This window comes from Cervus elaphus, chromosome 16 (genome assembly GCF_910594005.1).
Source record: "Cervus elaphus chromosome 16, mCerEla1.1, whole genome shotgun sequence".
NCBI lineage: Eukaryota > Metazoa > Chordata > Mammalia > Artiodactyla > Cervidae > Cervus > Cervus elaphus.
The window spans coordinates 12242624-12259151 of record NC_057830.1 but is presented as its reverse complement, the minus strand read 5'-3'; the positions used below and the strand labels follow the sequence as shown (position 1 = coordinate 12259151).

The 16528-nt window shown below is 37.5% G+C and overlaps 1 protein-coding gene across 1 annotated transcript in view; it reads right to left on the bottom strand.

Moving 5' to 3' along the window:
* Window positions 1-16528, bottom strand: part of SVEP1 (sushi, von Willebrand factor type A, EGF and pentraxin domain containing 1) — a 186641-nt gene that overhangs the window by 120120 nt on the left and 49993 nt on the right. Inside the window, exons 4-5 of the mRNA XM_043870637.1 lie at window positions 2329-2487; window positions 1202-1381 (exon numbers count right to left, since the gene is read on the bottom strand). Of these exons, the coding sequence (XP_043726572.1) occupies window positions 1202-1381; window positions 2329-2487 (339 nt within the window). The remainder of the gene's footprint in view (window positions 1-1201; window positions 1382-2328; window positions 2488-16528) is intronic.

The following is a 16528-nucleotide window of genomic DNA, read 5'->3' as shown; positions in this document are numbered from 1 at the left end:
TTCTAACTGTGAAACAGGCACAATTTTCTAATTTTTCCAAGGCTTTCAGAAGTTTCAGTAAGATTATTTCCAGACATGGATCTGTTTGCAATAATTTGTTTTCTGGCACTCAGTAAGTGATTTTAAGTTCAGTATCAAAGATTTCAGTCATGTGTATCTTCAAGATTTCAGCTTGCAGATACGTTCTTTGATCTTCTAGGAGGGCTTCTCCTCGGCTCCATTTTCCCTCTGGATTCCTAGTCTGCGAAGAGTCTATTTCCTGTGACTGTTCTCATGTCATTTTATTCTTTCACCTTTTTCTAATCTTTCAAATGCTGCTCTACTTTCAGAAGGATTTCTGGGGTTGATTTTCTAACTTATTAATTTGGCTTTTGACTACGATCTCAGGTTTATCCCATTTCTTGGAATCCTAATCTTACTTTACCAATGCAGTTGTAACTGCCTTTGAATCTCAGTGATTCCATTACCGCCCACCTTTACTTTCAGTTCTCCTTTGTTCAATCTGTTCTTTTTGTAAATATAGGTAAGAGTCTGAATTAGGACCTGGATTTAAGCAAATCTGTAGATGAGTTCAGTATTGGTAGCTGACAAATACAAAGATGAATGTCTCCTGGGGTTCACAAGTGACCCTGAAGTTGTGAGTAGGTTGGCTTCCCTTATGGGTGTGGGAGCTGAGAGAAGCCAAGACGACAGAACTTCTCACTCTACTGCAGTAAGCAAGGTAATATGGGGGTCTTGGAGCAGTCAAGGCCTCAGCAAAACTTTTACGGCATGCTGTCTATTCAGAGTCAAGGCTGGGGAGGTACATGTTGGCTAACTACTCTTAGCACAGGATATGGGCATGGTTCCCCAAATCCTGCCATCAAAACAGACATCAAAGCCCCGTGCTGACCATCCTCTAACTCTCCCTGGACCCTGTCTTGGCTGCTTGAAATCTGAGGTTTAAGGTAACCTGTCCATTTCCTTCCCAGGCAGGCCTTTCCCCTGCTTGTTCATAAAAGAAACACAGGAGGCATAGTTTATGACAACGTGGTCAACTGAACTTAGTAGTTCTGACTAAACTTCCTATAATTTTTTCTCTTTCTGTGGTCCGTGGTCCATGAACTCAAAAGCAACAAAGAATTTACTGGTCCATTAGAGTTTAAATCAAGGACATGGAGCAAGACAATCAATAAACAATGTGAACTGGCAGTCTGCATACCTCTGCAGGAGCTTTCGGAACCGGACCACAAACCATTGGGGAGACACAAGAAGATGCTGCTTCCCACGAGGTCAAACCCAGGGTGACATCGGACCCCACAGGCTGCATTGAAGTGGTTGTTGCAAGTGTTTCGGATAAAGTAACCGTTTTCAGGAGGCTTCAGGGCAGGGCAGTGGACAACTAACATTTATAGAAACAAAATTAAAAAGCAAAGCTAGCGTTTGTCTATAAAGCATCCTCCTCCCACTTTTCCTGTTTAAGAGGACATTTTATACACAGAGCTAAACTACCTCCAGCATTCCCATTTATTGCATGTGAATTTGTAAGTGCATATTTGGAAGAACACTTACATCTCATGCTTAGTAGGTATTTGTTTCTAATTAAAGACAGACTAAACATTTAAGCCTGAAAAATCTTTTTATCTATGTGAATATGAAATTTTCTAGTTCTTGACCTTCATGTGTCATTAGCTATTTTCCTTCTCAGTTAAAGCAGCATAAAATAAAGAATGAGTAAGGCCAGCAAAACATGTCTGTCACAATCCCAGGACCCGCAGCTTCTTGTACAAATTACTGGCTAAGTAAATATTTTTAATTTTTGGTATGAATAATTTCAAGGCACATTACTTATAAAAATATTTTCTTTAAATGGATTTAACCATCACCAGGGTCCAAAATAGCTCATTTATTATTCAAATTTGCTGTTAAATTTGAGACTTCTCAGGACTTCCCTGGTGGTCCAGTGGTTTGAGAATTCCTCGTTCTCAACACAAGGGGCACAGGTTTGATCCCTGGTCGGGGAGTTAAGATCCCTCATGCCACATCCTATGGCCCCACCAAAAATATTTATCTGAAAAAAACCTTATGACTCCTCTCTTAACGTTCATTTTAAATCTTTTATAAGTCTGTTTTCATAGTTAATGATACTTCTGGAGTCTCAGACCTCCTGTCTCTGAAACAAGATATGGCTATGTTCAGTGATAAGAAATGCTAGATAATAAAAATAAAGAATTTCCCTCAAATAAGATTAGAAGATCATGCCCAGCGAACTGGATGAAAACACTGGCCTTACCTCCCTAAAAGAGATCAGCTTTTATATTTCCTATCTGCCAGCGGTGGGATCCTTACCTTTGCAGGTCTGGCCGGAGGCCTGGTACCCCTCCTTGCAGACACAGTCTTCAGGGGACGTACTTCCAGGTGGAGACGTGTGATGTTCATCAGGACATGGAAGGCAAGTACTGATTCCTCCTGGTGAACCTTCTGGTTTGTATGTCCCGGATGGGCAAGCTGTGGGTAAGCCAGGGAAGTCCATTTTATGTGATATGTCAGTGGATAGTGAACAACATTCTGGAAACTAATTGGGGCAAAAAGAATCCCAAACAATAGCTTTCCACAGAAATAATCATACAATTCAAGCAAGGAGAGAAATCAAGATTTTTTTTTTTTGAAGAGTGATGTAGTTTGTAATTTTCAGGTTATGAAGTAGCCTCTTAATGTCCCACAATTAGTTACAATCACAACACACTGCAGCATGATATGGCTGGGCTGATTTGTGGGAAAACTCAAAACAGTGTACTTGAGGGGACTAAAAGGAATCAATGATGCTCAGCGTGATTACTCAAGAAAACAGGTTTGCTTAACCACAAAACTAAGCAGGCTTGCTTAGCAACAAAACCATGCAACAGAAGCATGAGACATGCCCCAAAACAATAAAACAATGATGGTATGACCCATATCCTGTTCAGTGAGCTCAGTAAGTTAATGATCCCTAGAACATGCTCTCTATACACATAAAAAACAATAAATTTGTGGACCTAGCTTGACCATGTAGGGACAAGGAAACTCTCTTGCCCAACCTGGAGGAGGGGTTGATGATGGAAGCGTGACATCTCCCTTCTCCACTTTTCCTTTGATTATACAACTGTAGCCCAATAAGTTCTTGGGATGTGGCATCCTTTCACCTGTCCAACTTGTAAACCTCACAAATGTCCTATTCTAATAAATCACTTCTCACTATCAAAAAAAAAATCTTCTAAAGACTGTACACCCATATTCTAACAACCCCCACCCCAACCTCTGCAGCTGCATCTCCTGCACTGCGCTCCTAACACTCACTCTCAGTGGAGAAGAATGACTGTAGACGTGCGAAAGTTACTGTGTCCTCTGGTTTGGTTCAAAGTACTTGACAAAGGATGAGGAGAAAGTAAAGGGCTTGAGGGAAATGATCCTACTGATGAGAAATAGGCCCTTTGAAACAAAGAGAATCACAGACTCTGCTTTTCCCAGGCTCGGGGCGGGGGGGGGCGGGGCGCGGGGGGGGGGGGGTTGAAAGCAGGATCTAACTGACCTTGCTTCATATCTTCCCTTTGTACCAACAATGTGGCTTTGAACCTGTATTTACTCTCTCTAGAGTTACACTTCTGTAAAATAACTGAAAATTAAGAATTCAATAATAGAAGAAATTGTGGAACTAGAACTTGCAGTGCCTAGTGAAGCCAAATAAATGTAGCATGGTCAAGTAAGCATTAGATCATTTTTAAAAAGTAACAACCAAGGAATGTGCACTTATGTGTGATGCTATTTGATACGAATGATCTCATTTAATACTCACAGTACTAATTAGTATTAATAATTGCAAATATTTCTATTAATAAGTACATTATTTTTATTAGTGCTGTGTCCATTTTAAAGAGAAAATGGAGGCTTAGAGTAACCTGATGATTAGGCTAAAGTTACTCAGTTAAAAGGTGATAGAGCTATGAGTTTATTTTTTTTTTTTTAGTACTTAACATTGGCTTATTATATTTTTAAATTGAACATTCAAAATCACATTTATCTTGGTTGTAATTGGCAAGCAAAATATTTTTAAATTAAATACATATAAACTTTTCCTCTCCCTGTTATCATTTGTTTAAGGCCTGTTTCTAGGTAGATAAGCTCTGGCTTATTTTTTTATTTAAAGATTTTTTTTTTAAGGTTTACAACAAAATTGAGATGAAAATCTGTACTAGAATTTTACAGCAAATGTTTATATAGCATTCACTATGTCCCAGGGACTGTTCCACATATTTTGTAAATTATCTTCTTAATCTCTTTAAGAAGTATCATAGAAATGATACTATGAAGTATCATTTATCTCATATTACAGATGAGAAAACTAAAGCACTAAGAAGTTAAATAACTAGCCAAAATTATATAGTAAATGACAAAGCTGAGATTTGAACTAGGAGAATTTGGATCCAGATGCCACGTTCTTTATCACCACACGTTCTATGTCTCACACCCCAGTATCCTGGATGCAAAAGTCCTTGTTTCAACAACTATAATGCTAAAACCAGAAACAATCAATGTTGAGATAGAAGACTCATAATGTTATTTTTAGAAAAAGTACTCATGCTTCTAACATTCTTGATTATATTTAAAAATGAAAGAGAACATTTTCCCATGTATATAGTAGAAAATTCCAGAACTTGATAAATCTGTAGCTATTTAAGAATGAAAGAAACATTTTATAAATGTTTTTATAAATTTATAACTATTTTATAAATAGTTATAATGATGTGTGACTTACGAAAAGTACTTCAGCAGGAAAAAGGGGAACATGACTTCAAAGCATCATAACATTAAATATTGAATTATTCATATTTCTTAATATTCATTTCTATAAAAAGTTCAGTAAATATTTGCACAGATCTTCACAAAGATGCAAGACAACACTGTCTCCCTTAAACAGAGTCAGCAGCTGTAGGAGAAAATGATTAAGAGAAATACAAAGATGGAAAAGAAAACATAAACTGTAACAGCAAAATTAAAGTTGTCATTGGAGGCAGTAAAAAGTAGCCATAAAATTCCAAATTAACAGAATTGAGTAGACCTTGGATAAGTTGTGATATTAATGTCAGAAAATACTCTTTACTTGAAGTTTTAGTGCCATAAAACTCATCAAGTTCCAAGCAAAATTAATAGTGTTTCACATCTAGAATAAAGGAAAAGTATTACAAGCAACTAAGAAAGAAAAAAAACAGAAGGAAATGAAAATCAAACTGACATTTCATTTCTCCTGTGCAAAAACAAATGTTAGGAAAAAGCATAAGATATATAACTATGTGGAAAAAATATTTTGAACCCCAAATTCTGTATTTCGCGCAAACTATTGGCAGAAATGAGGAAACAGAAAGACATCTGAGAATGTGCATGGCTTCTGGAAATCAATATGTATTCCATTGATTGAAAAGAAGTCAAAATAAAGAACTCATACTTGAGAAAAATGTATTGAAAAAATTGTTTGAGATTAAGAAACCAGTGGAACATGTAGTATATTGCTAAAATAATTGCAAAAATGAAAACAAGTGTCAGATAAAGCCCCTTCTTAAAAAGATATATCATCCGAGGGAAAAAAAAATAATCTTTACATATTACAAAAAAAAAAAAGATTTAAAATCTGAGAGAAACTGGGAGATGGTTGGGAAGAGAAAAAGGTGAAGTTCTCATTTCATATACTCCAATATGATAAAACTGAAAGAAAAACAGGTTTAAATTTGGACACAAAGAATACACAAAACTATAAATAGAAAAAGAATGTACTACCATCAAATCAGTGGGGGAGGAAAAAACACAAATAACAAAAGATATAAAAACACAGGACAAGAAAATAGCAGAGAGAATAAATAACAAAATATCATAAACTAAGGTAATGGAAGTAAAACCAAACATATCATTGACCATCAATAAGAGTAAAGGGTTAATTTAACCCTGTTGATAAGATATAAACTTAAAACAAGCCAGAGAAATAGGTTAAAAATAATTGGATCTACCAAGACATGTTAAATATTTCAAAAAATCTTCAAGAAGCAAACAAGTTACTACCTTAAAGAGAAATAAAAGTTTAACACATAAAGGGCTTTTTCTAATATATGAAAAATAGGATAACTTCAACAGAAAAGTTAACAAAGAACAAAAGCTGGAGATTAAAGAAATGACAATGACGAGTAATTGTTGCATACATAGTCTAACCTCACTATAATGAAGAAATGCAAACTGATGACTACTTTTTAATTTGAAAAAAAATTAAAGGATATTAATACCCATTCCCATTGTTGGCAGGCATGTGGGCAAACAGGCTTTCTTCCACTTTGTAGGGAAACCTGAGGGTAGACACCAAAACCCTCAAATGGAGCCCTTCTTTTGATACAGCAATTAATTTCTAAGAATCTGTCCAAGTGAAAGTCAACATTTTTTACCTACACATAAGTACGAATAACTTAATTATATACATAAGTATGTATAGTTATTGTTTGTCATTACACAGCATTGGAGATAACACAAATGTCAAGACATGAAGGGTCTGTTAAATTCTTATGACACATCCATCCAGTGGCATATTAGCCATAAAAATACAACTGTTGACAAGGAAAGTCAATAAAATTGTGTGGTCAAGTGTAAGTAAAAGCATGTCTCAAACACCATATACGTTGTATGATCTTTCGGCTAATAAAAGCATAGAAATCTACAAGGTTATGTACACATGGTTTGTTTTTCTGTTGGCTCAGATAGTAAAGAATCTGCCTGCATTGCAGGAGACTCAGGTTTGATCCCTGGATCAGGAAGATCCCCTGGAGTAGGAAATGCAACCCACTCCAGTATTCTTGCCTGAAGAATCCCATGGACAGAGTAGACTGGTGGTCCACGGGGTCACAAAGAGTCCAACACGACTGAGCGACTAACACACATGGTATCTATTCATGGTAGAATTACAAGGTTTCCAAGGTTGTTTATTTTTGTTGATCTACATTTCCTTGTTTTGTTACACTGAATGGGTACTGTGCCAAAACATTAAAAGTAAATGAAAATTATATATAAGAGAAAGTCATTATCTCAAACACATATGTTTCATTTCACAGTTACTACTTCTCTGACCTCAGAGATCACTTCGATTCCTCCTTCTCCTTCCATCTCTTTCAATATTGAAATGAAAACCATGTTGTTTGGATTTTACTCCATAAAAACCCTCCAAATTTTGCCTATCTCTCCATCTGCATTTCTCTTATCTTAGATCTGAACTCATCACCTCTCTTTCAGGTTTTCACAAAATCATATCACTGGTCCCTCAGCCTTCATCTCTACTCTTTAAACCATCTTAGATGTTGCTGCCTGAACATTTTTCTAAAATATAAATTTGAGCAAATCACTTTCTACCAAAAACTGCACCAACAGGATGAAGTCTTCTCTCTTTACTTAGATCTATAAAGACATCTTTGATCCATCTGTACCCATCCTGTCAGTCTGCTACAATGAACGGGTGAATTCCATATCCTGATCAGAAGCTGCTTCAGAACTGAGCAGAGACTAGTTGTTTTTGTTTTCTTAATTTATTTATTTTAAAGCCTTTATTGGACATGTTACAATATTGTTTTGTCTGATGTTACAATACTGTTTTGTCTGATGTTACAATACTGTTACAATACTGTTTTGTCTGATGTTTCATTTTTTTGGCCATGAGGCAAGTGAGATATTAGACCCCAGACCAGGGATCAAACCCACGCCCCCTGCGTTGGAAGGCAAAGTCCTAACCACTGGACCGCCAGGGAAGTCTCAAGCAGAGATTAGTTTGCACCACACCTCCCCCACCTCAGTTTACAGGACTTGGCAGTTGGACTAATTTACTTAATTTTTCTGAGATTTAGTTTCTTTGTGTGTAATTCCCTTATAAATTTGTTGCTAGGATTAATCAAAATAATGTAAGAAACATACCAGGCATGTAGTTGGCATTCAGTAAATGTGATAATGATGCCCCCAACTTTTAATCTTCTTAACCATGAAAGCGATAATTATACTTCTTTTATAGGCTTGTTGTGCCCAGTAGATGCTCTGGTACTTGGTAAATATTATCTCCCTCTCTCCCCTCTCCTATCTTCCACTTAGCTTCTGCCTTGGCATATGCTGTCCTTTCTCTGAGTGAACCTCCTGCATCCCTCAATGACTCGTTCTTCAAAGCTTCCCCAACTCTTTGAGATGGATTTTGTCACCTTCATTTCTGGGCCCCGGAGAATGTTACTCTCACCTCCCCTGGCACCCATCACACTGTATGTAACATACACACCTGTCTCTGTCCCGCCATGGGGAACACACTCTTGTAAGTTTAGGGAGTCTTCTGGTCATCTGACTCAGCCTTTGCTCATCCCATTCCCTGAGCCAGCAGTCACTCAGACAGAGGAGGACAGAAGGTGGAGGATGGGTTAGTGTGACGGAAGGACCGAAGTCAGAGGGACTACCTACCAGGGCAAAGTGAAAGGACGTCAGACTCTGAGTCAAGACAATTGAGTTGCTATCTTGGCAGCTCCACTAACAAGCTACAGGGTCGCTGCCAATTGTTTGTTTGTTTTTTTTCCTTTTCCTACAAAATACAGAAGTTACATGTAATGATGGCTGTGACCTTTCTGATGCTAATACTGAATGATTCTATAAATAGACTAACACTAAAAAGTAAGTTAAAGAAACCTGTCACATGAGCAGTCAGATTTTATCTACAGATTTTATAACTTATTTGAAAATGGTATTACACAAAAATGAGTTAATCTTACACTGTTACTCCCCAAAACCTTTTAAGAAATAAAGAATTTACAACACTGGAGAACAATGTTTTGGATAAAAATATCCAAAAGTACATTTGGAAGTGTATTGTGAAATTCATAATGATAATCAAAAACAGACTTAAGAAGAACTATTTAAAGGCATTGCACAATTCTAGTGGGAGAGGTGTAATCAACTTCTTTGATTCCCAAAGGAGAAAATTCCTCATCTAAAACCAAGCAAAAGTTGAAAAGATGAAATTAACTGTGGTTTGAAAAAGTTCCACAAGTGATGGTAAAGACTAGGGTACAGTCTTTTTCTTTGACATATGAAATGATTCCTCTCCTGGAAATGTACCAAATATTTTTTTTAAATTGTTCTTTTTGTTGTCAAAATAAAATTTCTCCTTTCAGAAACATCTTAGCAGTTATCAGCTACGATTACTGGAACTGTGCTTCTTGAAGATATCATGTGCTAAGATTAGATTTTCCTTCTGCCAACACAATTTTTGACTGAACAAATGAAAATATCAACCAGTTTGCAATTCATAAAATCTAAAGAAGTCTCCATTCTTTAATTATCAATTCTTTAGATGACTATTTCAGTTAATAATATTTATTATACAGTAACTTATACTTCATAAAATTCCTTCTCATTAATAATCTAAGATTAATTTTAAAACTCTCCATAAATATTAAGAGCCTCTGTTCTTTGCACAAGTCACCTTTAAAGCTTAATGAATTTCTTTAAAGAATATAGTTTTAGGGCAGTTGCATCAGCTGCCTTCAGGCTGTGAAGTACACAACTCCAAGAGAGACCATTCATGAAGATGAAAATATACCCAGGAACTGTGGAAACCAAAAGCTTTCATTTCAGCTATATCTAAGTAGGGGGCCCTTGGAAGAAAGTTCTTTATTATTACAATATCATGCTTCTTCTCAACTTTATGGATTCATTCTGAATAAGCAATTGTCTCTATAAATAGTGTACCAGGGTTTTGAACACAGGGACCCACTGCACTAGAAAAGAACCAGCTTTCCCCACGCTGTCAATCCTTGTCACAAGTACCAGACAAGGACCTAGGCATACATACAAGGGACTTTCTCATTAAACAGTCAAGATCCTTTCTCTTTTCATCAAGGATTAGACGAGGAGACTACTGACTGCCCTGGATTCTGCACATCTGAATCTGTGTAAAATGAATTCGCATCCTGCCAACCTCCCTGTGATTGGTTAACTCATTTGGCTGGAACACAGGTTATCTGGACAAAATTACGGGCAACTGCGTGGTGCCATGGCAGCAAATGGCACCCTAGCTGCAGGAGGCCATGCTGCCAATGTAAACACCTGCTCTGACTAGAAAGGAGATTAGTGACGGATTAGGACAAGTCTATACAAAAACAAAAAGCAAAATGTTCAAAGACCGTGTCCAAAAGAAGACAGTGAAATAAGTCATGTTATGAATATATGTGTACACACATACATACACATATAGACATAATATATACATACCACACATAAACACATATATCACACACAAATATAACCTAGATGAGTATATAACACTTATGCAAAGTCTTTTTAGTTGAAAACTCTGTATTCTTAATTGTTTTAAGGTATGAACTGTCTGCGTGAGAAATGTGAGATCATTCTGAGTTTTATAACAAAAACTCTGTGTCTAATCACTTTGAGGAAAAACCTCTGGAGGTTTTATTTATTTATTTTTTTTATTTATTTATTTTTTCATTTATTTTTATTAGTTGGAGGCTAATTACTTTACAATATTGTAGTGGGTTTTGTCATACATTGACATGAATCAGCTGGAGATTTTAGAATTATCTTTAATTTTATTTATTCCTCCTAAAATTCCTCCTGAGTTAACAACTCAGACTTGTATAAAGAAGAAAATAAGATTTACCATAAGCTATACTACTCTGGTTTAACTATGCTTTAAGTGTTTCATATTTAATTGGATTCAAAGTGTTTACAATTAAAAACAACTTTCCTACAATCACCTTGTTCTTTATATTTTTCATCCACTATATTTTTTTCTTAGCAAAATAATATTAACTTTTCATTAGCCTGTTGCTGTTTAGGCACTAAGTCATGTCCAACTCTTTGCAACCCCATGGACCATAGCCCACTAGGCTCCTCGGTCCATGGGATTTTCCAGGCAAGAATACTGGAGTAGGTTTCCTTCTCCAGGGGATCCTCCCAATCCAGGGATTGAACCAAGTCTCCTGCATTGCAAGCGCATTCTTGACCACAGAGCAACCTGTGATATCGGACCCGAGAAACAAGTCAACTGGCCTAGTGTTCAACATAATGCTACCAAAAAACCCGAAAGCCTTAGCATTTATATCTCAGACTACAACATAGGGACAATTCTCTTTAAGCTACAATTTCATGATTATTTAGAAAATCACTGATCTTCAGACAGTAAATTCATACTATACTACTAAGTATTTCATTAGCCTACTGTCCATGGGGTTGCAAAGTGTCACACACGACTGGGCAACTAAGCCCAGCAGCAGTATTGTCAAATTATTGTATATTCCCATCATCAAGAATAAAAATACATCTTTTATTGTCATCTCATTACCACTGGGTATTAACAGTTTTTTAAATTACCAATTAATCATTATTTAAATGTGAAGTCCCAGACTTCCCTGGTGGTCCAGCGATTAAGAATCCACCTGCCAATGCAGGGCACCCAGATTTGGTCCAAGAAGGGCAGCTAAGGGCAACATGCTGAAGGGCAACTAAACCCATGTACCACAACTACTGAAGCCCGTGTGCCCTATAGCCTGTGCTCTGCAACAAGAGAAGACACTGCACTGAGAAACCTGTGCACCACAGCTAGAGAAAGCCCACAAACAGCAACAAAGACCCGGCACAGTCAAAAATAAATAACAAACACATACAATTTTTTAAAGTTTAAAAAAATGTGAAGTCCCATGAATTTTAATGCAACAGACTTTCAACTTAAATTTAGGGCACCTCTCTGAGATTCAGACATGTAGAGGCCCAACAGACGTCTATTTGCTTACAAAAGTTGAGAACCTTCTGGGTGGAAACTTTATCTGTGGTAAGGGTAATATTTAAAATGTTACCAAAATGGCATGATCGTTGATCAACAAGAGCATACATAAGCTATAGCATTAAGCAGAGTTCTGACATGCCCACTCATCTGCTGGGCTTCCCAGGTGGCACTAGTGGTAAAGAACTTGCCTGCCAATGCAGGAGACGTAAGAGATGCATGTTTGATCCCCAGCTTGGGAAGATCCCCTGGAGGAGAGGATGGCAACCCACTCCAGTATTCTTGCCTGGAGAATCCCATGGACAGAGGAGCCTGAAGGGCTACAGTCCATAATGTCCCAAAGAGTTGGACATGACTGAAGCGACTTAGTGCATGCATATACGTGCATACACGCATGCGTGCACACACACACACACACCCCTAATCTGCTAGATGAGACCTCTCTAGGTGCTGGATTGTAGGAGAGATAAATGAGCCTAGAGAAAGGGGTCAGATCAGTAAAAGGGCATTTAGGGACTTGGGGGCAACACTATTTTTACCAACGAGTATGTGTGTACTTCAACATTTTGACAACTTTTATAACTGTACTGATGCACATGTGATGAATTAGCTCGTGCTAAGGAACAAGATAAATGATACACATTTGGACCTAGTAACACTTGTCTTAGTAGTCAGAAAGGAAGAAAGATTCTGAGTGTGGTTTGGTGTTGTCAAATATGTTTCCCTTTGGGTCAAATAAAGAGTGATGAGGTATGAGTAAAGTCACAGGCCATAGCTGCCTTTCCTGTTTTCCTTTCCTCATCTCCTCTACCTCAATTCAGTAGGACTTTGGGGGTTTGGAAGTACAGATAAATATCAGTTGCTATGCCCCCTGTTGCTGTGCTAATTTTGGACCTTATTATTTTAGGACTTCATTTAGCTGCAACCTCTATATACATATTTCTTATTCTAGGATATACAGAATCAGTGATTTCTGCCACAGATACCAAATTAATATTCTTATAACATGCCTCTCACCATGCCATATTCCTGCTCAAAAATCTTCATAGTTTATAGTTGCCAGTTGACCATAGGCTATCTCTATAGCCTGGAATTCAAGTCCCAGTACAATTTAGTGCCTCCTTACTGTTCTTGACCTAAATCCCACTTGTTCTATTGATTTAACCTACTTTCCCATCCGTACAAGCTAACTTCAGTCCCATCACAAGTCTGCACTTTTCATTGTCCACAATAGTATCTGCTTTCTAATGGTGCTAATCCTATTTTTCAAACCCAGTTCATCTTCACAACAGTAAATATTTTTTGAACAGCCATAGCATTTTATATATCACATATGTATATTTTATGCATCACATTTTATTTTTATTTGATCTCAATTGCTTAGAACTGGATTAAATGTAACTTTTGGTTCATAGCACACATTCTTACTTCTTTGTAATAATTATAGGCCTAATTCATATTAAGTTCCTTTAAGGCAAGTACTATGCAATAATCAAACCTTCTGAAATACCTAAAAGATATTCAATAAATAGTTAAGGGAGTCAATGGACAGATGGAAAAGATTTCCTTCTGTAGTTTCCATAAAACCTGATTCAGAATGACCCGTTCTGCCTGGCATTCTTTCTGATCTGTGTGGTTTTATCCACTGCACCTTGAAATACTCCACTCATCTAGTCACGGTTTCCCTTCCAGATTCCCATATTTAAATTTTTGTATTATTTTCTGAATTTTAATCTGCGTGTAAAGAAAATTGAAAGTATTTTACTTTGGCAATTACAATGCTTTCAACATGTTAAATTTCACCATGTCATCACCTTTCTCCCTTACCATCCCTTAAAGGAGGGTGTGGTGCAAAAGCCACAAGGCAGAATCCTTGGATGAGAATTCTGCTAATTACTACTGGCTATGACACTGTCTGACCTTCTCTGTGTTATGTAATCAATTGGAGAACTGTTTTTTTCCATCGTGACACATGGGTGATCAAGTTTACAGCCAAGTGATTGTAAAACTAAAATGCTATGAGCCTCTCTAGGGGTGAAAAGGATATGACAGGTAATGGAATTCCTAAGATAGAAGAGTAAGATAGAGCTTTGCCTGACGTCTTCAGCAGATGATTATAAAGGGGCAAAGTACCATGTTATGTAATAAAACATAAGGGAGATGTTACCCAGACTTGAGGCAGGGGTGGGTGGTCAGGTAAGCTTTGTTGGTCAAAGAGATTTCAGAGGTGAGACCAGAACCATGCATAAAAGTGAGGGGATACAGAAACAGGGTGATGGCATTTCAGACAGAGGGATCAACATGTGCAGACTCAAAGGCAAGAGAGGACAAGCTTGAAAATATTAAGAGTTGTCTCTGGCTGGAAGAAAGAGGGGTGAGGTTAGAAAGGTGAGTGCAAGAACCACTGGGCTGAATAGGTCATTTTCAAAAGCTAGGAATTTATTCTTAAAACAATGAGAAAAATGACAATAAGTTAGGACTTGTGACAAGATCACCTTGGATGCCTTCTGGAGAATGATTTTGAAAGACAATAATATTCATCCTCAAACATCAAACATGGAAAGACTTACCTCCTCCCATATATCTCTATACATAAGGATAATTTAAGAACTTAATTACAGTTAACTTTTTTTTTTTTTTTGCTTAACTGATTTACTGTTTTTCTCCATGACTCCCATTTCCCTTTTGGCTACTTCTAGTTTTCTAGAAATATAAGTCATCACTGGGCATAAAATATGAGAAAACTGACATCACCCATTCTAAAGACATAACATGTAAAGAACAATACCACTGGATTGATACAGCCATCATGGAAAAAAGTGTCAACAGAGAAGAAAGAGATGATGCACATGAAAAGCAGAGGCATCTGTTTCTGGGAGGATGGAGTAGATGTATTTTTTCCTTAGTCCTTCTGCTAAAGTACAGCTAAAACCTGTAGATGTTATATATAAAATAAACATGAAATGACACTGATAAGGCAGACCTGCCAGGGACCTCACAATTCAAAGAACAACATGCTGGTAAGTTCTCTGGGTTTACTTTTCCCTCACATATTCCCGACTTAGAGCTGAAGAAGCTGGAAACCTCAAAACACCAACAAGGGTGGACATAAAAGCCCCCAAACAACAAAATACACTTCTCTCAGCCAAAGGATGAAGAAAAGGGCAGCCTAGCAAAACAGATCACTTCCGGAGAATAATCAATCAACCCTATTCTAGCCAAACGCCGCAGAAAAACCTGTGGCCCAAGCTGAACCTTACCAGGCAGAGGCCAAGTAAACAGCCTAATTTCCACTCCTGCAAAGATCCAGAAAGGTACCCCCACATGTCTGCCAGGGTTGGTATGAGAGAAGGCCAAGAAGAGAGATGGGTCTTTCATATCAATGGAGACCATAGGGGTGAGGATGGTGTCTCGCTTCCATACTCACCCAGAAGTAACAGAGAGTCCTTCCCTGCTCCACTAGAGTGGGTCTCAGAGTACGCTCTGGTATATGAGAACTTGCATGACATCCAAGCAGTGAAGAGGTTCCCTCCTCGCAGTGTCAATGGAGGGCACATGGAGAGCAATCAGCAGGCATCCAGACCCCTTCCATCCCAGGGGAACCAGTGAAGGCTAGCAAAGAGCATGGACTTCCATCCCCATCCAGCAGGAATGAGGATCCCCTCACACACACACACGTCAGTGTCAATCAACAGGGCAGATGAGGAACCTGGGTTTCTATATTTACCTGCTGGTGCTCCTCCCTCTGCTGGAGGACTGTTTATATAACACTCACGAAGTGACAAAATCAAAGATTCAGAGAACGGACTAGTGGTTTCAAGAGGTTAAAGCAGGGGCAATCAGGGGTAGGAGGGAAGTGATTGTGGTTCTAAAAGGACGTGTTATGGATTCTCATGGTGGTGATGCTGTTCTATAACTTGACTGTATCAATGTCAATATCCTGGTTGTGATATTATATTACAGTTTTGCAAGATGATACCATAGGGAAAAACTAGGAAAATGGTAATAGGGGATTTCTCTGTATTAGTTCTTAAATCTGCACGTGACAATAGTATCTCAAAACGTGTAATAAAAATTTTAAAAGTGAAAGGCAGAGAAGCAAAAATTTCAGGGTGCATCCAGAAATACCCAAGACACAGAAACTTTGCCTTGGAGCCTGCAGTATCTGGGTCACTACAGAGGTATGCCTGGTTGCAGGCAAGGGATACTGCTTTATACATGGAACAGAATATGAAGAAGATTGTGCACGAGTATTAGAACGACTGGAAAGAGGTATTCGGCCTATAGAAATTTACAATTTGACCTCTTATGCATCTATCAGCTTCTATAAAATTTTACAGTTGCCCATGAGGGTCACACATTTCTCTTTGAAACTATTCTTAGGAAACACTTTTTTTTTTATTACTATAAATTGGATTTCATGACATTTTTTAAATTTAATGTTTCATTGATATGAGGTCTTTATCCTGCCACCTTACGAGTCTGTTCTATTAATTCTAGTGGTTTTCCATGGATTTCTTTGGATTTTCTAGGTTAGCAATAACATCATATGCAAATAGTAAAACAACTCTTTTTTGTTTTAAATATTGATGGTGAAAAGGAGTAACCGTGCCTTATTAACTTTTATGGCTATGCCTTTACATGTTCCACATTTCACATATAATGTGTATTTGATTACCTTTTTCATACTTATTCTATAGTTCATGATTTATTTTCCTA